At 43.9% G+C, this 22,687-nt stretch overlaps 1 protein-coding gene across 1 annotated transcript; it reads right to left on the bottom strand.

Moving 5' to 3' along the window:
• Positions 1–1,629: 1,629 nt before the first annotated feature.
• On the bottom strand, positions 1,630–21,714 carry LOC309565622 (anillin-like). The gene is made up of 25 exons (XM_082270576.1): positions 21,676–21,714; positions 15,366–15,572; positions 15,138–15,193; positions 14,893–14,947; positions 14,501–14,646; positions 14,220–14,330; positions 13,554–13,640; positions 13,193–13,304; positions 12,934–12,999; positions 11,306–11,499; positions 11,134–11,228; positions 10,375–10,504; positions 10,167–10,302; positions 9,910–10,083; positions 9,474–9,600; positions 8,945–8,993; positions 7,752–7,805; positions 7,630–7,659; positions 7,520–7,541; positions 6,593–6,702; positions 4,171–4,224; positions 2,493–2,579; positions 2,295–2,402; positions 2,043–2,215; positions 1,630–1,929 (listed from the first exon to the last, which is right to left on the bottom strand). The coding sequence occupies exons 1-25, from the start codon at positions 21,707–21,709 to the stop codon at positions 1,812–1,814; spliced, it is 2,535 nt and encodes an 844-aa protein (XP_082126702.1). The 5' UTR covers positions 21,710–21,714; the 3' UTR covers positions 1,630–1,811.
• Between the last annotated feature and the right edge of the window lie 973 nt (positions 21,715–22,687).

Below are 22,687 nucleotides of genomic sequence, written 5' to 3'. Positions count from 1 at the left end.
AAACCACCTTCCCCCAAACATAGGATGTTGGGGGTCAGGGTCAATGCCCCGACTCTGAATTGTGTAAATTTCAGCCTGAGCTATTGGGCTCTCTCAACAGGGTTTTTCAGCAGAGCAGCTAGGGACAGTCTTAATTCGCAAAAAGGCTAGGGCCCAACCTCCTAAATGGAAAAAGTATACATGGCAAAATAAATAAAAAATATACCACACACAGTGTCCGACTTCATATTTACTTGACAAATGATATTCTTTAAGCCCTGAACAAAAATACATTACAAAACACTATACATTTCTTTAACTGTATGAAAACCTTCAGTGAGGGGAAACTGCAGCTCTCCCCCTACCCCCGACACTTCCACATTTGGCAGGTACCCACTCCCACTCCTGGGTAAGACTACCACTCTACTACTACTGCTACATTTTGCCCCCCCCACCTACACACAGGTCCCAGAAGACCGCAAGACCATTCAGAAAGTCCGGCTTCACTGCCGGTTTCCTTTACAATGCCGATGCCTGCACATGAAGCCGACCAATGAATCAGCTCAGGATGCTGACATTGCAGGATCCCTGGACTGGTAAGTGTCCTATTAAAAGTTAGAATTAAAAATACCCAATCCCCCCCCCCCTCCTCACCCCAAACTGGAGCTCCTCTTTAAAATAAGTGTCTATACTGTTTAAATCAAGTAATACACGGTCTCGTACTGCTCTGCACATGCTCAGTTGCTCTCCATTTTAAAGGCACTGACGAATTTGCAGAGGTCGATCTGCTGACAGCCTTAAAGCAGAATGAAGCCCCTCCTAAACTTTACAGCCAAGGAAGCTGCTTCTGTTTGATCTACAACTGCCAGCGTGCTGCACATGATCAGGTATGATACCAGCATTCCAGAAATGCAGCAATTTTTTTAAATCATTTTAAATCATTAAATTAAATCAATTTAAGGTTTAGTTCCTTAATATTTTACTGCTGTTCAGGGGCTCTGGGCTTCAGCAGAATGGCGGCCTCCAGCAAGAAGAAAAACGGGAGCAATGTTGGAGGCAATTTACAGCACACACTAATTTTGGTAGTATAAAACAAACAAACACACACACACACACACACACACACACACACACACACACACACACACACAGTGTCTAGTTCCCCGGCTTTCCTGATATCCATGTGGTTTCACATTGACTCTGAAGGAAGCAAATCTAATATTAACATTTTTAGAAGTATGCCAGTGACTCCATACATGAAGTGTTTCCACTGTACCACAAATCAGCCCTCACCTACGAATGCAGAGACAGCAGAGGTGTGTTAAATGATTTATTTCATAGATTAATATATACGATCTATTCAAATTGCTAAATAATCCGATCATAAAATATATCCATATATAGGAAGAGCAGCAACCACAAACCGTACAGAATACAGACCAAGACAACAATTATTAGAGTCATTTCTGGACATGTAAAGACATACAATGACAAAATAGAAGAACTGTAAGAAAGTGCACACTTGTGCTACGGTATAAATTGGCAGCATTTGGAATACAGACAATGTCTTTCCTGAGCCCCTGTCTATGTACTGCAGACAGGGGGGGGGGGGGGGGGGGACATAACAGGGTCTTCCAAAGATACAAATGTTATCTGAGATTCCTTTTGTAACAATGTTTCCAAAGAGTGACCTGGTCACCTAGCGACAGGATGATCAATTAGGGAATACATTGCAGATTGGTATGTTTATATGTTGATTGGGCTAGAATAGGACTTTGAATCAGGTAAAAACATTTTCATAACAAAAAGCAGCGGCTGGGTGAACAGTAGCCTCAGCTAGGTGTTGGTTTTGTTAGGCTGGCTCCCCATGTTCGCAGGTCTAACAGAACTTGGTTCAGACAGTCCATCCAGAGGTCCTTCTCCTCCTTGGTATCTGCAGACAGCCAGTTCCTGGAAGGAGAGATTCACAGACAATACGTGAGCCCTGGTTTTCAAGGTACTCCATCATGTATACTTCTCTTAGAAGAGATTCTACCTTAAGCCAGTCACTATAACAGACTCACTTTGTAAAACACAAGGTGTTGCGGCACTGGGTCACCAGCGTGTCCCGGTCATCTTCTTGTTGAGGCCTCATGGTGATAAGCTCCAAGGTGTGAGGACGGGCACACGTCTCTCTTTTGGCAGCCTCAATTCTGGCACTCGTACAGTTCACCAGGTTTATCCGCCCAAGAGGATCCTACACAATAATGATCAGTACAGACAGCACCAATAAAAAGAAGTGCGGGTCCCAGAACACCGGGTCAATGTGTACTTACCTTAGAGGCCTCCTGGTCAGGATATGCCCAGAAGGACAGAATGTTACTGGAAAGGACACACCAACGCCTGCGCCATGCCCCCAGACCACTGACATCATCAAATATTGTCTGCAGGGAGAATAGGAAGAGCGCCATCAATACAACATATCAATTTTTAACCCCCCTGGATATGGCGATCATCCATCAAAAAGCGCTTACCAGAAATCCTGTACGCTGTACAGCAGAATGACTCTGGCACTGCATCTTCAGGTACAGGTTCCCCTCCAAAGGGGACAGGAAAGGCACCTGGGAGAAGACAACAATCAGGACAAGCAGAACAAAAATGGTGTCTGGTTAGTAGAGCCGATTAGTGCCAGTCAGTGCAGTGTGAGTAAAAGCATTACAACAGCCCCCAGTCCACGCTCTGCCATTCCTGGGGGTGGAGTTATTGTGAGTTCACCTTTAAAAATGATCAATATACAATAGATTGGTTCTTACCAGATCACAAACCCTCATATCTACAGAGGCAAGAATGGAAACTGCAACACCTACCGCTAACTGTTCATGGTATAGTCAACTAAACAAGAGCAGAGGGCAGTCTATTAAAGATATCAAAAGCGAAGAACAATTTTATAAAAGTAGTACATCATAGTACTGAAGCTCAGCGTCCCCCCATATCTTCCAGTCCTTAGAAGTGGTGGCCACATTCGTTTTTTTTTTTTAGGTTAAGAACCTTTTCATAAAGTACAGAAAATACTTGGTTGATCAACACAGAAATGCAATGTCGCTTCCTGTGAGCTTAACTAGAGTCTCAAGCAATTTATCTTCCCTCTAAACTACTCAAACCCCCCCCCTCCCCCACTAATGGAGAGGAAGACATTTTTTTCTAGTTCAGCCTAGGTGTCAACCTTGGCTTCCTCCATACAGTATGGTGTGTTGTCATCTTAGGACAGAAAGTGTATTACGGGTAGAATCACTAGAGGAAAATAAAGGGTTATACCCCCCCCCCCCCCAAAAAAAAAAAAAAACGAATCTCACCACCACCTCTACTAACAGGGGAGCTGCAATACATTTTGTTTTAGAATTGGATATGATCTAACAATGAGATGAAGACTGCAGTTCAGATCAGATCTGTTCTCACAACCGACCATCTGTTTGTTTGAATCAGGACTTTGATCTATAGGGTTTGGGGAGGAGGCCCCAGCATGTACTTTTGATACAGAACCTGCTAAGCCCCAGCTGAATCAGTTCAGGTCAAAGCAGATTGAAGGTAACCTGTAACACAAGGAGCGAGGCCCAGCAACAGGGTTGCCAAGTACACAACTCCTGTATGCAGGGCAGGGAGCTTGTTCGGTGTCACCGTCTAATCTATATTGATGGGCGGACAGTGGCGACCCGGCTGTCAGTTCTGACTAGATCAGCTTTGGTGCAGCACTAGACCGGATAATGGCGAAATCAATTTGGAAGTAGTTACTACATTAATAGTTTCACAGAAGACATTCTATGAACTCCTCAGGTGTTGCAATTTCCATAGGTGCCAGCATGTACATCCTCTGGATCACCTGTGTCAGCAGGTCCGGTCAGAAGCGGCTGGAGAAGGTCACATATTACACAATTCTTTATTGTAATTTGGCTGTAAGCTTCTATTCATCATCACCTGACCGGCCTGATCAGTAATTTCCCCAGCCTCACTTTGTTCCTTTTCTTCATCCATTGTGTGAGGGAGAAATCCCGAGTCCACAGACCTCCAGAAAACCATTTGCAGAGAGTGTGTGTGTTCCCCGTTCTAGTCACTCACAATAAGACCAATGTGAACGACTACAACCCCCAGCATGAGAAGCCTCTACTACATAGACATGCACCAATCCCAACAATGCAAGAAAAATCAGTAAACCACCTTATCCTGAAAATGATTTCCAAGCAGGCGACCGACCTTCCCTTCCAATTTCATCTAGGAGGAGATAGACAGGTGGAAAAAAAGAAGATGAGAAGACGAGAGGAGAGAAGAAAAACCAGGAGGAGTGATAGCGTGAGACAAGGAGAGACGGGCACTCAGGGATGTCTAAATGTAGTCAGTCATTCAGGGGTACACCGAGTAATAGACAAAGACACTTTGTGAGCTCTCAGATTAGGGAACGCAGTAATATCAATAGAGAAGGCACTTGCTGTGTCCTGTCAGAGGTACTGGGGGTTTCCTACGTATATTCACCTCTTTTCCAGCCTTCCTGCCATTTCCTTTTTTTTTTTTGGACTGATGGGCAAATGCCCCTCAGCAGAGAAAATGTGTGCACACTCACTGCGCTCCTGTAGCTTCTTCCCCTGTTATCTGATCCAGTATCACAATAGCCCCCTTCTCCTCTGCTGTTTATGTCATACCTCCCACTCCCTCCTCCATTCATCCCATAAGTCCCCCTCTCTCCTCTGCTATTCATCACATACACAGCTCCCCCCCACCCCCCACCCACCTTCTGCCACACAACCAATGCATCCCACTCCCTCCTCTGCCATTAATCTTATTCATCTCTCTCTCCTCTACTGTTTCTTATACATCCCACTTCTTCCTTTACGATTCAAGTCATACATCCCCCTCCCTCCTCTACGGTTTATCACATATCATACCACAACCTACTCTGCCATTCATCATATGTAGAACGCTCCCTCCTCTACCACTTATTTCATACACCCCCCCCCCCCCCCAGCTGCCTCCTCATTCCATCTAATACAGCCTTTTTAAAACAGGGTGCCTTGGTAAAATGCCTAAAAATGGATACAAAATAAATAAATAAATATATATATATATATATATATATATATATATATATATATATATATATATATATATATATATACACACACACACACACACACACACATATACATACACATACATACACAAGCCAGCGGGTGGATCAAGCCAGCTTTAGTTACACAAAGCCACAGGTTTTCATTGTACACCATTACAACTTTCTAGACGCTGGCGTCCTAACAACCAATGGCGTAATCCATTAAGAAGGTCTGTTGCCTCCACAGCATCCTTGTTTGACCCTCCTGTGCCCATCTCCCTCAGCACTGGGGTGACATTAGCTGACTGATGGAAAGAAATTGAGGGAGAAGAGAAACATTGGTATACTAGTCACTACTAGTGTGCAAAAGTGTATTTGCTTTGGAAGAATAAGTTGCCTCCAACGTTGGGTGTCGCTGCATTGTGTAAAGCTATTAAAATAGTTGTCTTTTACATTTTAGAATGGGTGCCCCGAGACGGTCTATACATTTAAAAGGGTGCCTTGAGAAACACGGATCTAATATATCCCCTGCTCATCTCATACATCTCATCTCCTTCCTCTGCCTTTGTCATACCTCCCTCCACCCTTCTCAGTCATTTATCTTATATCATCCCACTCCCTCTTCTGCTGTTCATCTCACATGTCCCACTCTCTCCTCTGATCTCCCAACTCTCCATAACATAAGGCTATTATCTTCCTCTGATGTTTGGGCCTCTTTACTGTTTGTCTCCCTCCCCAAAATATTGGTTTACCCTCTACACTACCTGTGTCAAACATTCCTCAAAAGAAATCCCATTAAGTTCTCTGGTCGCTCGCTCCATCATACTCAAACTCCATTACTCCCTCTCTCCTGGGCTTCCAACAAAACAAAACCCATTGGATGGAATTAGGACTCTTCCCAACCCCTGAGCCATAAATTCTCGCCCTCAAGTTACTTCTTTAATGTCAGGTCCAATTCACCCCCCCCCCCCCAACAACTTCTACACCATCAGCCCCCCAACCCCAAGCTCCTCCGCTATTAGCCTCTCCACTCAGCTATCAGCTTTTGGCCTCTGACAGAACTCTTGAGAATTAAACAACTCCATATACATGTGAAGAGGTGTCCACATCAGTTTCTGTCTCATCGTGCCTGTGAAAACTGACCCATACAGGAACAGAATTTCATTATTTTTTCCATTTGCTTCACAGTGCCTGTATCTACAAAAAGGTCAGCGACGGTTTTAAAGCTCATTTTCTGCTTGTTTAGAATATGTAAATATCTGAATGTCCATAGTCTGGCCACAGCAACATCACAGGAATAAGCACAAACTGAAATTACTTCTATATAAATAATAATGGAGCTACTGCATCCAATTTCAAAATGGGTGCTTAAACCAGGCTGACTGATAGTAGTGACCACTACTGGACTCTCCTTGGCAATCCCCTCTCAATACACATTGGGGTATTCAAAAGTAAAGAAGAAGAAGAAAAAAAAAAAAAAAAAAAAAAAGGCACTAAAATTGAGCACAAAACACACTTAGACAAATTATTGCTCACCTTTTCCAGTGGAAACTTGAATTTACCCAGAGAATCTAGAGACAACGTCAGGGACCCCACCAGCAGAAAGCTACTGGACCTGAGAGGGCAGTTGACTGCTGGACTACACGCTACAGTAACAGGAGGAAGAAAAAAAAAAAAATGAATTGGTGCCAGAGGCTGCAGGGAGAGGGAGGAGGAGATTGTAGAGGGCGCCAGAGGCTGCAGGGAGAAGAGGAGATTGTAGAAGGCGCCAGAGGCTGCAGGGAGAGGAGAAGATTGTAGAAGGCGCCAGAGGCTGCAGGGAGAGGAGAAGATTGTAGAAGGCGCCAGAGGCTGCAGGGAGAGGAGAAGATTGTAGAAGGCGCCAGAGGCTGCAGGGAGAGGAGAAGATTGTAGAAGGCGCCAGAGGCTGCAGGGAGAGGAGAAGATTGTAGAAGGCGCCAGAGGCTGCAGGGAGAGGAGGAGATTGTAGAAGGCGCCAGAGGCTGCAGTTATAGATCACTAGTGGGGCACTTTTAGCCCTAGATAGGTTTCTAGGAAGCCATGTGTGAGTGTAAATAGTAAAGATGATAATCACATGATCAAATTCCATTAGCTAGCACCCTATACTATTATTTCATCAGAGAAAAAAAAAAAAAAAAAAAAAAAACTCCCTGCCCAGTAAACCTAAAAGGCATTGGTAATGATACATTTCATGTCAATGGTTGGCTGTAATTTGCAGCAGAATAAAAAAAATAAAATAAAAAAAAAAAGGATTTAACCGTAAATAATGGCTGCAGACTAAAAATTGAAAGTTAAAACTACAACATTCCTTGGTATAATATAACATGACAACCCTTTATGAATATAACATGAGTACAGAAGGAAAAAGTGCAGGATTGACTTTATTTCTATGATTTGAGCATGCATTGTAGAACCACCACCACACCATTAGGGGGCACTTACCTGGAGAGTTCAGGGAGGTTTTCTGTGTGAAAGACAGGAAAAAGGTGACCTTTCTTATCCCATACACCCCAGGAATTACCGCTCTAAGCCAATAAGAGAATGACACTTACCCGGGAACTCAGGAGCTTTTTTGGTGTAATCTGGAGGGGAAGGAAAGCACAGAAACTTAGTACAGGCAAATGATGGTCACATCAGACTAGTAGCATGCTGAAAAATGAGGAAAAAAATGTACCTTCGGCTTAAGGGACTTTCTTTTGTCCACAGAGGTAATCGGTCCACTTTGTGCCTGTGGGTGGATGAAAACACTTAGCATTATACGTATGCTGATGTCAAGGGTTTACCATGGACCAAGGCCTGGAGATAGGACAGGATACACCCAGCACTGTTATAAACCTCACCATTTAAAAACAATATTACACAGCATTCCTAGTAACTAGCAGAGATACATGGGCAGAAAAAAAAAAAAAAGAAGGATAAAATCCTCAGTAACGAGACAGGTGCATAAGCACAAGGACAGCATTCTTAATAAGGGACCACGTCCATTATTATGAAGACAGAATCATTAGTAACAGTACATGCCTATTGAAATGAGGACAGAGTTCCCTGTAGGGGACCATGTCCATTATTATGAGAACAGAATTTCCAGCAAGGGACAACGTTTGATACGAGGACAGCATCATTAGTAATGGACCACAATCATTGATAGGATGACAGAATTTCCATTAATGGGCCGACCATGGTTATAAAGGACATTATTCCACATGCATTGATAGGATTACAGAATACCTGGTACAGGGCCACATCCATTGATAAGAACAGAATCATTAGCATTGGCTCCAACCATTGTCAAGGAGGACAGAATGCCCAGTAACGGACTACGTTCATTGATATGAGGACAGAATCCCAGTAAAGGAGGAGTAGTCACACCCATGGATAAAAAAGGACAAAACCCCAGAAATCAGGCTCTGAGGAAGAGTCAAGGCCTCGAAACGCGGCAGCCTTCCGTCTATAGGAGACATCGGACTTTTCTATTTTGATGCTGTTCGTTGGAATCAATATGCTGATCTACCACGCATGTTTGCGAGTAGTTGATTTTAAACAATGGTTATTAAAAAGCTTGGAGGATAATGCGCTAGGCTGGTGCGCCCTTTCTTTGTGTTTGTTTTACAGTGTCTTTGACCACCCCGGTCGTAGAGGGCAGCAAGGCTTAGCCATACGGGATGCCAAGTGTGGGTTCCTAGATTGAAACAGCCCGAGGACCTGGCTTTGAGCACAGAATCAAGGTGCTTAGCATCACTCTTTTCTTTTTTGAATGTGCATTGCTTAGCAGAAAATTAAAATTGGTAATAGCAGCAGGACTGGAATCAGAGGACTGCAACAACCAATCCTAACTGGAATCATGTTCTGAATTTAACAACAACTCACCAGACTGTACACCTCAATTTCTATTTTGAAGTCTGCGCTTGCCTCATTCCTGTGGAGTAAGAGGAGCAGATCAAATCACAACCAATTCTCACTGTGAAACCACAATGCCAGACTCCTAAAATACTGCATCACAACATGCTACCATGACCGTCCTCATTCTTCACACACCAGGCCCCCAGATTCTCCTGGAAAGACTTCTGAATACCACATTGTGTACAAAGAAAATATGTGCAGATTTGTGTAGTAGCTCAGGCCAATATTGCAGGACCCGTTAAGCTTTGTAGTGAGGACACCAGAGGACCAAAGACCAACAGAGGAAAGGGCTAACTGATGGTCTGCAGTAACAATCAGGTGACAGCCTACCCCCACATAGGTGTGTGATGTTCAATGAAAGTGACAATGCATCAAAGCTAAAAATTTACATTCAAAATGAAAGCAAAAAAGATAGTGCTAAAATATAAACAAAATGGGAGTAAAACTTTAATTTACCAGCAAATAAACCAAGCAGCTTTCACAGTAAATCACTTACAGGGTCACTGAGGTAGGAAATATGATGGTGTCACCGGTCTGTGCATCTGCAGCACTGGCCAGAGGTGTTGCTATAACATCATAGCTTCCATAGCGGATGAGTATGAGGAAATAGTGACCAGGAGATCCTAAAGAGAACACACAGATTTTAAAAAAGAACAGTGGTCAAGTAGAGGACAGTAAGACCGATGCATTTACAAGCACCCAAGTCACAAAGTGTGTGCCAGTGCACTCACAAATACCCGAGTCACGGATTGCCTTGCACACTCACAAGTACCTTAGTCACAGAGTGTGTACCACAGCACTCACAAGTTACATAGTTGGCAAGGGTAAATAAGACACCAACCCAACCTGTCTGAAGTACTCGTCAATTATTCGAGTCATAGGCTTCACAAGTACTCGCATCAGAGGTTGTGTGCCAGCACACTTACAAGTACCTGAGTCACGGATTGCCTTGCACACATAGTCCACCTTGAGAGGCAGTTGGATCTCAGAGATGGTGACAGAACCATGGCAAGGTCTCAGCTCTTCTGAAGGACAAGATTCTGGCTCTTCCGATCGTTCTCCTCGGAGTCTGTCCAGCTCCTTCAATAAAGCCACCTTCTTCTCAGCTAAAGAGGAGAAAGATGAGGCAAGTTCCTTATAACATCAGTGCACAAAAAGAACTAGTGAAATATGTATACCATTCACTCACTGGAGACCAAGAGCAGCCGCTCTGCCTCAGCCTCCTGCCGAGTGCCCTTGCCATGGTCAACGTCCACACAATAGCTCAAGGCACAACACGACTGTTCAATAATACGCTGCAGCGATGAGACCTCCTTACTGAAGAGCTGCCAGAGGAGGAAAACAGGCCTTGTTACTATGCTAACAATTCACACTTTTCTATAGAACAGTAGGCTCACCTTGATCCTCTCCTTCGTGTCTCCCTTTTTTAGTGGCCTTCTTTCAGGATGCCGGCTCGTAGTTGGCGTACACAGTTGGCTAACGGACTCTAGCTGCACATTTCTCCGCAATGTTCGATAAGCATCAATACTGAAATAGATGCAATAGTCATATAGAAAGGTAATGCCAGGTCTAAACTATAGGTTTTGCATATAGTCACTCTATTCCACGTACACTTTGCCCTGAATGAAAAACAGCCACGATTTCTGTAATAAACCATCAGCTCTGCCAGAGGGCTAAATACAGAAACCACTAGGGTGAATGGACTATGGCTAGACTGCTAAACCCATTAACAGATGAATAGATTATGGATAGACTGCTAACCTCATTAACCACTAGGGTGGTTAGACTATGGAGAGACTGTTAATCCCAGGACTCTGTAGGGTGGATGGACTATGGAGAGACTATTAACCCCAGTACCCGGATGGACTGACAAACTATGGATAGACTGCTAAGCCTGGTATCTTGTAGAGTGGATGGGCTATGAAAGACATGCCAAGCCTGGTAGGGTGGATGGGCTATGGAAAGACCAATAAACCCAGTAGGTTTGATGGAGCTGGACTTGACTGAGAAGCTTGTTAATTATTAGGGTGAACAGACTCTGGCTAAGCCAATAATCCCGATGGTCCCCAGTAGGACAGATGGACTCTGGCTGGGCTGAAAAGCCAAAGTGTGCACCTGTAGAGTAGATTGATCCAAGCTAGACTAAACCCCAGTACCTGTAGGGCAAGTGGACCTCCTCTTCAGCTGACATGACTCGCGTCACTGTGGACTCCTCCTCCAGCAATTCAGGTAAACTGGACACCACTGAGCCCTGTAGATATAGGTATCATGTTACCGATCATCTAGAAGAAGTACAGGAGGGGGGGGGTTTAGGAAAATTAGACTCACTAGAGGGCTGATAGCTGCCTGAAGATCCGCTGACTTAGTGAGAGGAGATAGTATTGAAACAGGAGGAAGATCCAGATCCACTTCTGACAAATCTGACACTTCACTAACATCTAGGACACCTTCAAATATGCGGTCAATCAGCTCAGAACTATTCATAGTCACCCGCCTCTGATCACCGTGGTCTACAACGGAGTCTACAAGAACAAAAAAAAAAAAAAAAAAAAAAAAAAAAAAAAAAGAAGAGGGGACAGAATAGCGATGTGTTACCATCATACAATGATCAGATCTCAGACTCCTCTCAATGAAAAATCAGGCCATAGATCATTTGTATATCTGGAAAAATGTTTTAATCTATTCAGTACATTTGTGCGATACATGTACATTTCACCGCCCGAATGCTGCAAATACAGAAACGACCCATTTACCCTGCAGGAAATCCAGTGAGCTTCAAACTTCCTGCACTGAAATCTCAAGCAGTGTTATCAGTCCTACATAGTTCTCTGTAGAAGAGAGAACATTCCCCACCCAAGTCTCTGCCCCATAATCGAGAACTAGGCAGAGCTGACTACACTACTTGGGATTTCGATGAGGCTGGAGCACTATGTTGTCCGCTCAATCAAGAAGTACACTGGTTTCTGGCAGGATCCATTCCCCCCCCCCCTTACTGCAAGTAGTGTAAAAAACAACACACACACAAATGTGCATGTATTGGAGAAACACACTGAACGCATTTTTTGTTTTCACAAATGTAGACTAATTCTGTACACCAAGAAACCAATTTATTGCAATTTTTTAAAGGAAAGGATAGTTGTAATTTTATTATATTGACCTTAACCTGTAATGAGATCTTATAAACAAAGTGAGTTACATGTCTGTTATACACACACAAAATATAAAAGATGAACATTCTGCACTGTATTCAGGGGAAACAAAAGGCAGGAGAAGAGGCCACAAGCAGAATCTTTACCACACTTCTGGGGGATTAAACTTTCATTTATGGACAAACCTCACCAGCAGATAATCATTAAAGTGGTTGTAAACCCTTACATATACCCAGTGAAGTGACTGGCCTCATGTGATACACAGATGAAACATTCTCCTACATAAACAGTACCTGTTTATCTGCAGTCTTCTCTACATCTGTTAAAAGTCCAGAATATATAAACTTGTCTGAACGGTCAGAAAAAAGGGGGCAGAGAGCTGAAATTACATTCTGCAGAGCTCAGTGAGAAGAGTTCTGAGAGGTGATTGGAGGAAAGGGACACACCCCCTCCACTTAACACAGGGGACAGAGCTAAGGCTGTCAATCAGATCCCTCCTTGGTCACCTTTTTTCTCTTGGTGTCAGAAAAACTTGTCAGAAGTGACTAATGTTGATAGCAGAGAAACGAGAAAACGAGGCAGCAGACAAAAATGACACTTGGGGTTCTTAAATGTGACAATTACACACAGAGGGTACGGCTTTGCTCATACTTTAATGTCTGAGAGTTACAACCACTTTCATTGCATTTTATTAGGATGGACACAGGAGATATACAATGTGGCAGTTCTCACTCTGAATATACAGACAGCAGCATTATATTCTTCTAAAAGTAAATGCCGTGCTGTCAATCGTTCCCTTAGACTTACCTTCCCTAGACTTGTCTCCATCCGCAGCATCAAATGAGGATGGAAGCTCCTCTGGGGGCAGGGAGTCTGTAAAGACATAAAACTGATGTACAAGTTTGATCACCAACATGGGCCCCATCCCTCCCCAGCCAACTCACATGGTCCTGTCCCTAGTCCAGGAACAAAAGCATACTGTACACCTAAAAAAAAAAACTCATCTCCACTCATAAGGAAAAAAAAAAAAAAAAAAAAACCCCACCTAGGATAGCCTAAATCTTACCGGAGCTGCAAGTTCTTTGAAGTCGAATCTCCAGGGAAGAGACGCAGCGCTCTGTAGATACATCAAGAGACCCATCGCTGCCTTCCAGAGAGAGTTCTGTAGACTCTGTGCCCTGGAACACAATCAAAAAACTGGTAATCACTGGTAGGGGGGGGGGGGGGGGGGGAAGAAAATGAATTGCCATGATCGGCCCTCAAAGAGGGGAGGTTTGATGTCCCAGGATCTGTAGAACATTCCTATACCTGGAAGTCAGCAGGGGGATACTCAGAATGAACCACACCACCCAGTTTAATATCACAACTCTATAGATGGGAGCACAGTACAGCACTGCCTGACACGAAGCATCATGGTGTTTACTTACGCTGGAGTCATCTGACATGGGTCCCATTTTCACTCTCCCTCGTCCTGTTCTCACCCGTCGTCGCCTTCTTTTCTCTCTACTGCCGCTCTGCAGAGCAGTGTCGCAATGTAAGCCAAGACAGGACTCTGAAGAGCTATGTTCCACCACAAGTGACACCCAGAAATCAGTGTGTACCTCTTGACCTGAAGACCAGCATGGCACCAAGTGACATTGCACTGCTGATACAGCGTGACACCCAGTAAAGTGACATTACTCTGCTAAGACAGCGTGACACCCAGTAAAGTGACATTACTCTGCTAATACAGCGTGACACCCAGTAAAGTGACATTACTCTGCTAATACAGCGTGACACCCAGTAAAGTGACATTACTCTGCTAATACAGCGTGACACCCAGTAAAGTGACATTACTCTGCTAATACAGCGTGACACCCAGTAAAGTGACATTACTCTGCTAATACAGCGTGACATCCAGAAAAGTGATATTGTGTTGCTGGCCTAGAGTGACACCCTATAACCAACCTTTCCCTGTTGGTCCAGCATGAACACTGCTGTGTTACTGCCCAGTGCCATGCCTGATATGTGACTCTCCACTGCCACCCAACCTTTTCTGGTGACAGCCAACACCTCACACCAGGTCCCTCTATACCATCACAGATACCCCTTACCTCCCTGACTTGTTCTTCAAGTGGTCTCTTCCTCTGTCTCATAGACGCAGCTCTCCAGGGATTACTGCGATCCAGAACTGCACACACCATGGCCAGCTCCTCCTGTCGTTCCTTGAGCAATATATGTACAGAAGATATGAGTAACTGCATTGTCAGGGCCCAGTTTTGTCTATTACTTGTAAAGGTTATTTAAAAAAAAAAACCTCTTGCATACTAAACATCATCTTGTACCACGCTATAAATTATATTGGCCTTTCATGCTGCTCAACCCAAGAACTGACCTTTCGAAGGCGGCTAGCTGTCTCCACACTGGAAGGGTTGTCTTCTAAGGAAAGCAGAGGACGTCGAGTAGCTAAAGTGCTCTGGGCCAGCGGGACAAGTTGTTCTTCTGCAAGTTCCTTTTCGCTTGAACCCCCAGTGCTGCACTCTGAAGGAGGAAATACCGAAAATACAATGATTATGAAAGAATGCCACTATTCCAACCCTACACCAAGTGACTTGTCATATACACAACAATTACAAGACCATTTAGTGAGGAGACCCTTTAGAACCACCCTACACCAAGTAAAGGTCCCTATACACAGCCATTAGAAGACCATTTAATGAGAGTCTTTTAAAATCAGGTAGCGTGAACATAAAAAAAAAATAAATAAAATAATAATTTGGTTCTTACCCATCAGTCTTTCCCGTTTTTCATCCAGAACTGACTGCAGCTGTCCTGAGTCGTCCTGCAAGTATAAAGAGATGACAAATGATGCGGCCAATATATTAAAGAGCACACACCCTGATTTTAGCATATACACTGAAATATTGGCAATGAACAATGCGGAATAACAGTCAGGTCTCAAACATTATATGAGGTTATCAGGAAAGAAAATACGTAAATGATCCAAAAATTTCACCCAACAGCGCACTGACCTTCTCATCAGCCCCGGCCACAAATTGGCCCTCCTCTACAAAATCCGGAAATAGATCTGCAACAAAAAAATGAAAATTAACACTATAAACAGCTTGTAGGGTCTTTATTTTCTCTGTAGAATCTGGCTGCAGACTAACAACAGCATTCCAGGATATCCCCCTGAGCACCTAGAACAGCAATAGGATTCCTTCACACCCTCAGTGATCCACCGCCTAGGGAGCGCCTACCTCTCTCATTGCTCTCCTTTAACATCTGGATGCGCGATCTGATGGACGGAATGGCTGGGGTGTCTGGCTTGATTTCCTGTTCAGTTACCCGTAGTAGAGAAGACCAGCTGCACGTGCCCTCCAGCACCCCAGGATCCTGGTTCTCCAACTCCTCCTCTGAGGCATTAAATCGTTTCTTCCTGGGCAAATCATTCTCCGAATCTGGGTCTGAAAACCAACACAGAATGAAGAACTGCATAGAAGTCTGAGGCACAGAGTCACACATCCCTGACAGGGATCCATGTACAGTACAGAAACCCCATAGAGAGTCACACACACCCCTGACACAGATCCATGTACAGTACAGATACCCCATAGAGAGTCACACACAGCCCTGACACAGATCCATGTACAGTACAGATACCCCATAGAGAGTCACACACACCCCTGACACAGATCCATGTACAGTACAGATACCCCATAGAGAGTCACACACAGCCCTGACACAGATCCATGTACAGTACAGATACCCCATAGAGAGTCACACACACCCCTGACACAGATCCTTGTACAGTACAGATACCCCATAGAGAGTCACACACACCCCTGACACAGATCCATGTACAGTACAGATACCTCATAGAGAGTTACACACACCCCTGACACAGATCCATGTACAGTACAGAAACCCCATAGAGAGTCACACACACCCCTGACACAGATCCATGTACAGTACAGATACCCCATAGAGAGTCACACACACCCCTGACACAGATCCATGTACAGTACAGATCCCTACAGAGTGTCACACACATCCCTGACACAGACCCATGTACAGTACAGATACCCCATAGAGAGTCACACACACCCCTGACACAGATCCATGTACAGTACAGAAACTCCATAGAGAGTCTCACACACACACACATAGATCCATGTACAGTACAGATACCCCATAGAGAGTCACACACACACAGATCCATGTACAAAAGATACCTATATTCTCACACACACACACACACACACACACACACCCCTATAGAGAGTCTTACACACAGAATAGAGAAGCATCAAAATTTCGTCCGAAAACGGCGTTATCTGCATTTTGCCGCTAAGAGAAAGAAGTTGCCAATAATGACACGATTTTTTTTTTTTCTTTGCAAACTTGCGGCAACATTGCAACAATTTAGCCACAATCATGGTTTGGTTTGTTTTTCAAAGCTCATGCGACTCAAAAACTGCATAAAAAAATGTAACGGTTGCGTTATAGATGCATGCGTCCTTTCTGCGTTGCAATACATTTCAACAGAGGTGCATTTTTTTTTTAAATTACCATAAAATTATATATATATTTTCTAGCAAAAAAAAAAAAAAAAAAAAACCATGTGAGAAATGGGCTTGGTTCCTAAGTGGGTAGTTATATGAATTTAAGTTAATATGAATTTGTTGGCCATTATTGGCACCTTTTTTTAGTGCAACAAAAAGCTCAAGTAAAATGTATATCTTTTTAAATTCCATGCATGTCTTCACAGTGGTCCATTGTGGCATTTTAAAAATCCTGCTTCCAGAATTTATGGTAATTAAAAAAAAAAAAAAAAAAATGCACCTCTGTTGAAATGTATTGCAACGCAGAAAGGACGCATGCATCTATAACGCAACCGTTACATTTTTTTTATGCCAGTTTTTGAGTCGGATGAGCTTTGAAAAACAAACCATGATTGTGGCTAAATTGTTGCAATGTTGCCGCAAGTTTGCAAGGAAAAATAAATTGCGTCATTATTGGCAACTTCTTTCTCTTAGCGGCAAAATGCAGATAACGCCATTTTCGGATGAAATTTTGATGCTTCTCTATATTCTAATCAGATTCATTATATAGCAACTCCTCTCATCAATTGGAAATTATATACAATTTTTGTATTTTTAGCAAAGACTAGAGAATAAAATGACGGTCCTTGCAATTTTTTTTGTCATGCTGTATTTGCGCAGCGGTTTTTCAAACGTCGTGAAAAAAACTAAACAGAAAAAAAAAAAAAATTTTTATCCCAATTTTTTTGTAGATTGTGAAAAATAATGTCACGGCGAGTAAATAGATACCCCAACATGTTACTCATGGAATGGCGACAAACTACGGTACTTAAAATCTTCATAGGCGACGCTTTAAAATAGGGCGGCACGATATTGGGGAAAAAAAAAAAAATAAATCACATTATATTTTTTTCCCCAACGGCCCACGTGCGCTCCCTCCGCCTCTTCTGTTTGTCCCTCATGATCGGGCTGTGAAGTCGGTTCTCCCGGAGGGAGGAGGAATCTCTCTGGCTGGGGGCAGACGGAAACGTGTGAAGTGGGGGGGGGGGGGGGTAACGCTGGGAGTTTTAGTCCTCTCCACCAGGCAGCTCCTTCGCACCGGAAGCACACTCCCAGTCCCCACAATACCGCGAACCAATCACGTCGTGAGTAGCGGCACAGCGAACCAATCAGGTGTGCAGGCACGGGCGATTGGTTCCCTGTGCCGCTGCTCACCGCTCAGTCAGGAGAGCTGCAGGATGGACTTAACATGTGGGACGGATGTCGGGCTGTATTCTTCTACCTTCACTGTGAGTCCCCAATATAGCATGATCCGGCATTGTTGACTATCGCCCACACCCGCAGCACGATATTCAATGTTACATCGAATATCGTTCAGCCCTACTTTAAAATATAACGGTTACCAGTTTAGAGTTACAGAGGAGGTCTTTCGAAAGAATTATTGCTCCCGCTCTGGCAATCACCGCGATACCTCACGTGTGATTTGAACACTTTCATTTGCAGTGCGACTTACGTATTTGTTCTTTGGTGTGCAAACTCATGGGAACACTTTAAAATTTCTATTTATTTTATTTTTTATTTTTAACAGAAAAAAAAAAAAAAAAAAAAAAAAAAAAAAAAAAAATCGCTAGGATAACGGCCGATCAGCTGCTGAGCCGCATTGGTTGTTGTTATCTCCAGAAAGCCAACCACAGTCTCTGAAAACGGTACCGGGGTGATGCCTTTGGCTGCAGGCATCATCCCGGTACAAACACGTCAAGCCGACGTTGGTTTGCGGGAAGTGATAAAAAAAAAAAAAAAAAAAAAAAAAAAAAACTGTCATTTTTGTTTTTTGGCCAAGTGTATCCTGCATTTTCGGTACCAAAATTTCCATTCAGTGCTCCTCTAACAGATCTAGGTGCAGAACAGATACCTATAGAGGGGCTCACACACTCCTGACACACAGATCCATGTACATTGTGTCTGTTTTTAGAGCCTACAAAAAAAGTACATACATACCTCACATTTTTTGTAAATATTTTATATCTTTATTTCCTTTTAAGTACAATGTTCATGCTGGCTGTTGGGTTATTGCGGATGTTACAGTATCACAAAAGTGAGTACACCCCTCATGTTTTATTCTATCTTTTCATGTGACAACACTGAAAATGACACTTTGCTACAATGTAAAGTAGTGAGTGTACAGCTTGTATAACAGTGTAAATTTGCTGTCCCCTCAAAATAACTCAACACACAACCATTCATGTCTAAACCTAAAAGTGAGTACACCCCTAAGTGAAAATGGCCAAATTGGGCCCAAAATGTCAATATTGTGTGGCCACCATTATTTTCCAGCACTGCCTTAACCCTCTTGGGCATGGAGTTCACCAGAGCTTCACAGGTTGTCACTGGAGTTCTCTTCCACTCGTCCATGATGACATCACAGAGCTGGTGGATGTTAGAGACCTTGCGCTCCTCCACCTTTCATTTGAGGATGCCTCACAGATGCTCAATAAGGTTTAGGTCTGGAGACACGCTTGGCCAGTCTATTACCCTTACCCACAGCTTCTTTAGCAAGGCAGTGGTCGTCTTGGAGGTGTGTTTGGGGTCATTATCATGTTGGAATACTGCCCTGTGGCCCAGTGTCCGAAAGGACAGGATCATGCTCTGCTTCAGTATGGCACAGTACATGTTGGCATTCATGGTTCCCTCAATGAACTGTAGCTCCCCAGTGCCGGCAGCACTCATACAGCCCCAGACCATGACACTCCCATCACCATGCTTGACTGTAGGCAAAACACACTTGTCTTTGTACTCCTCACCTGGTTGTCGCCACACACGCTTGACACCATCTGAACCAAATAAGTTTATCTTGGTCTCATCAGACCAAAGGACATAATTCCAGTAATCCATGTCCTGTGGTCTGCTTGTCTTCAGCAAACTGTTTGCAGGCTTCCTTGAGCATCATCTTTAGAAGAGGTTTCCTTCTGGGATGACATGCAGACCAATTTGATGCAGTGTGCGGCGTATGATCTGAGCACTGACAGGCTGATCCCCCCACCCCTTCAACCTCTGCAGCAATGCTGGCAGCATTCATGCGTCTTTTTCCCAAAGACAACCTCTTGATATGATGCTGAGCACGTGACTCAACTTCTTTGGTCGATCATGGCGAGGCGTGTTCTGAGCGGAACCTGTCCTGTTAAACTGCTGTATGGCCTTGGCCACCGTGCTGCAGCTCAGTTTCAGGGTCTTGGCAATCTTCATGTAGAGCAACAATTCTTTTTTTTTTTTTCAGATCCTCAGAGAGTTCTTTGCCATGAGGTGCCATGTTGAACTTCCAGTGACCAGTATGAGAGAGTGAGAGCGATAACACCAAATTAACACACCTGCTCCCCATTCACACCTGAGACCTTGTAACACTAACGAGTCACATGACACCGGGGAGGGAAAATGGCTAATTGGGCCCAATTTGGACATTGTCACTTAGGGGTGTACTCACTTTTGTTGCCAGCAGTTTAGACATTATTGGCTGTGTGTTGAGTTATTTTGAGGGGACAGCAAATTTACACTGTTATACAAGCTGTACACTCACTTACTTTACATTGTAGCAAAGTGCCATTTCTTCAGTGTTGTCACATGAAAAGAAATAAAATATTTACAAAAAAATAAAAAACATAAGGGGTGTACTCACTTTTGTGAGATACTGTAACATCCGCAATAACGAAAAAACAGCCAGCATGAACATTGTACTTGAAAGAAAATAAAGCAGGGCGCCACAGTGGTGTAGTGGTTAGCACTTTCACCTAGCAGCAAGAGGGACGCTGGTTCGAATCCCAACCACGACACTACCTGCCTGGAGTTTGCATGTTCTCCCTGTGCCTGCGTGGGTTTCCTCTGGGTACTCCGGTTTCCCCCCACACTCCAAAGACATGCTAATTGGATCCTGTATAAAAATTGGCCCTATGAATGTGAGTTAGGGACCTTAGATTGTACGCTCCTTGAGGGCAGGGATTGATGTGAATGTGCAATGTATATGTAAAGCGCTGCGTAAATTGACAGCGCTATACAAGTACCTTAACCACTTGCCGACTGCTGCAAGTACATATACTGCGGCGGTCAGCCCCGTGAGGGCAAAGTGATGTACCGGTACGTCACTTGCCTGCAAGCCAATAGGGGGCGAGCGCCCCCACTTACTCTGATCCCCGCGCGTGTGACCGGCGGACCCGATGTCCGCCGGTCACTCGCGATCGTCAGTTACAGAGGGAGAAAGGCAGGCGGCTGATGTAAACAAAGCCACCTGTTTCTCTTCCTTGTGTAACAGCAGAGCTCTACGTAGCAGGACTGTAACAGCAGAGATCATACAGTCCTGCTATGTAGGACCGTAGATCTCTGCTGTTACACATCAAGCCACATCCAATCACAGTTAGAAGCACGCCCCTAGGGACATACTTAACCCCTCCTTCTCAAATAAAGTCAACCCCTTCCTTGCCAGTGTCATTTTTACAGTAACAGTGCATATGTATAGCACTGATTACTGTAGTAACGTCACTGGTACCCCCCAAAAAAGTGTCAAAAATGTCAGTCAAGGGTCCGATCTGTCCGTCCAAAAAAAAAAAAAAAAATTTGATTTTTACATTTTTTTGGGGAAAAAAAAATGTGAAAAATATTTTTGCAAAATGGTCGCTCTTTTTTGTTTATAGTGCATGGAAAAAAAATATCGCACAGGTGATCAAATACCACCAAAAGAAAGCTCTGTTTGTGGGAAAAAAAAAAAAAAAAAAACACGTCAATTTCATTTAGGTACAGCGTCACACGACCGCACAATTGTCCGTTAAAGTCACGCAGTGCCAAATCGCAAAATACCCCCTGGTCAGGAAGGGGGTAAAATCTTCCGGGGCTTAAGTGGTTAAATAAATAAAAATAAAGCAGACTGCCGGATCCTTGTGAGGTTTTAGGATTCAGCCCCCTCTATACCTCCCCCGAGCAGAAGGCTCACTCTATAGGAAGATGGCCCCCCCCCCCCATCACACACAGACAATAAACTCACAGAGTCGTTTGAGTGGCTGACGTCGGCTCTCCATCTTCTGATCTAGAATAGAAAAATAAAAAAAATAAAGGATTTACAGAGCTGAAGTCCTGGACTCAGATGATGATGATATCCACACACAACATATTAGAGGGGTGTGTGTGTGTAATATATATATATATCTCACTCTGTCTATGTCATGTACACGCTCACCGGCCACTTTATTAGGTACACCTTGCTAGTACCGGGTTGGACCCTCTTTTGCCTTCATTCTTCATGGCATAGATTCTACAAGGTGTTGGAAACATTCCTCAGAGATTTTGCTCCATAGTGACATGATAGCATCATGCAGCTGCTGCAGATTTGTCGGCTGCACATCCATGATGGGAATCTCCCGTTCCACCACATCCCAAAAGTGCTCTATTGGATGAGATCTGGTGACTGTGGAGGCCATTGGAGTACAGTGACCTCATTGTCATGGTGAAGAAACCAGTGGTGAGATGATTGGAGCTTTGTGACATGGTGCATTATCCTGCTGGAAGGAGCCATCAGAAGATGGGGACACTGTAGTCATAAAGGGATGGACATGGTCAGAAACAATACTCAGGTAGGCTGTGGTGCTTAAATGTTGCTCATTTGGTACCAAGGGGGAGCCAATTGACTGCAGTAATCCTGCCCTCTGCTGCTTGCCAGCCAATCCCTGCTGGAAAATATCCCCCACATCATTACACCACCAGCCTGAAACATTGATACAAGGCAGGATGGATCCATGCTTTCATGTTTACCCCAAATTCTGACCCAACCATCTGAATGTTGCGCCTGAAATCCAGACTCATCAGACCAGGCAACATTTTTCCAATCTTCTATTGTCCGATGTTGGTGATCCTGTGCAAACTGTATCCTCAGTTTCCGGTTCTTAGCCGACAGGAGTGGCACATGGTGTGGTCTTCTGCTGCTGTAGCTCATCTGCTTCAAGGTTCGATGTGTTGTGCGTTAACTGGTTAATTGAGTTGCTGCTGTCTATCATCTCTGC

Source organism: Pelophylax lessonae, assembly GCF_965119305.1.
Source record: "Pelophylax lessonae genome assembly, chromosome: 10".
Taxonomy (NCBI): Eukaryota; Metazoa; Chordata; class Amphibia; order Anura; family Ranidae; genus Pelophylax; species Pelophylax lessonae.
This window is presented reverse-complemented; position numbering and strand designations above follow the sequence as displayed.

Coding starts and splice junctions, on each gene's coding strand:
- LOC309565622 (XM_082270576.1), bottom strand. CDS start 21,709: ATGGAGAGCCGACGTCAGCCACTCAAACGACTCT. Junction 14,948..15,137: donor TGGCCGGGGCTGATGAGAAG/GTCAGTGCGCTG, acceptor TTATACTTGCAG/GACGACTCAGGACAGCTGCA. Junction 4,225..6,592: donor TCAAGTTTCCACTGGAAAAG/GTGAGCAATAAT, acceptor ATCTCCTCCTAG/ATGAAATTGGAAGGGAAGGT.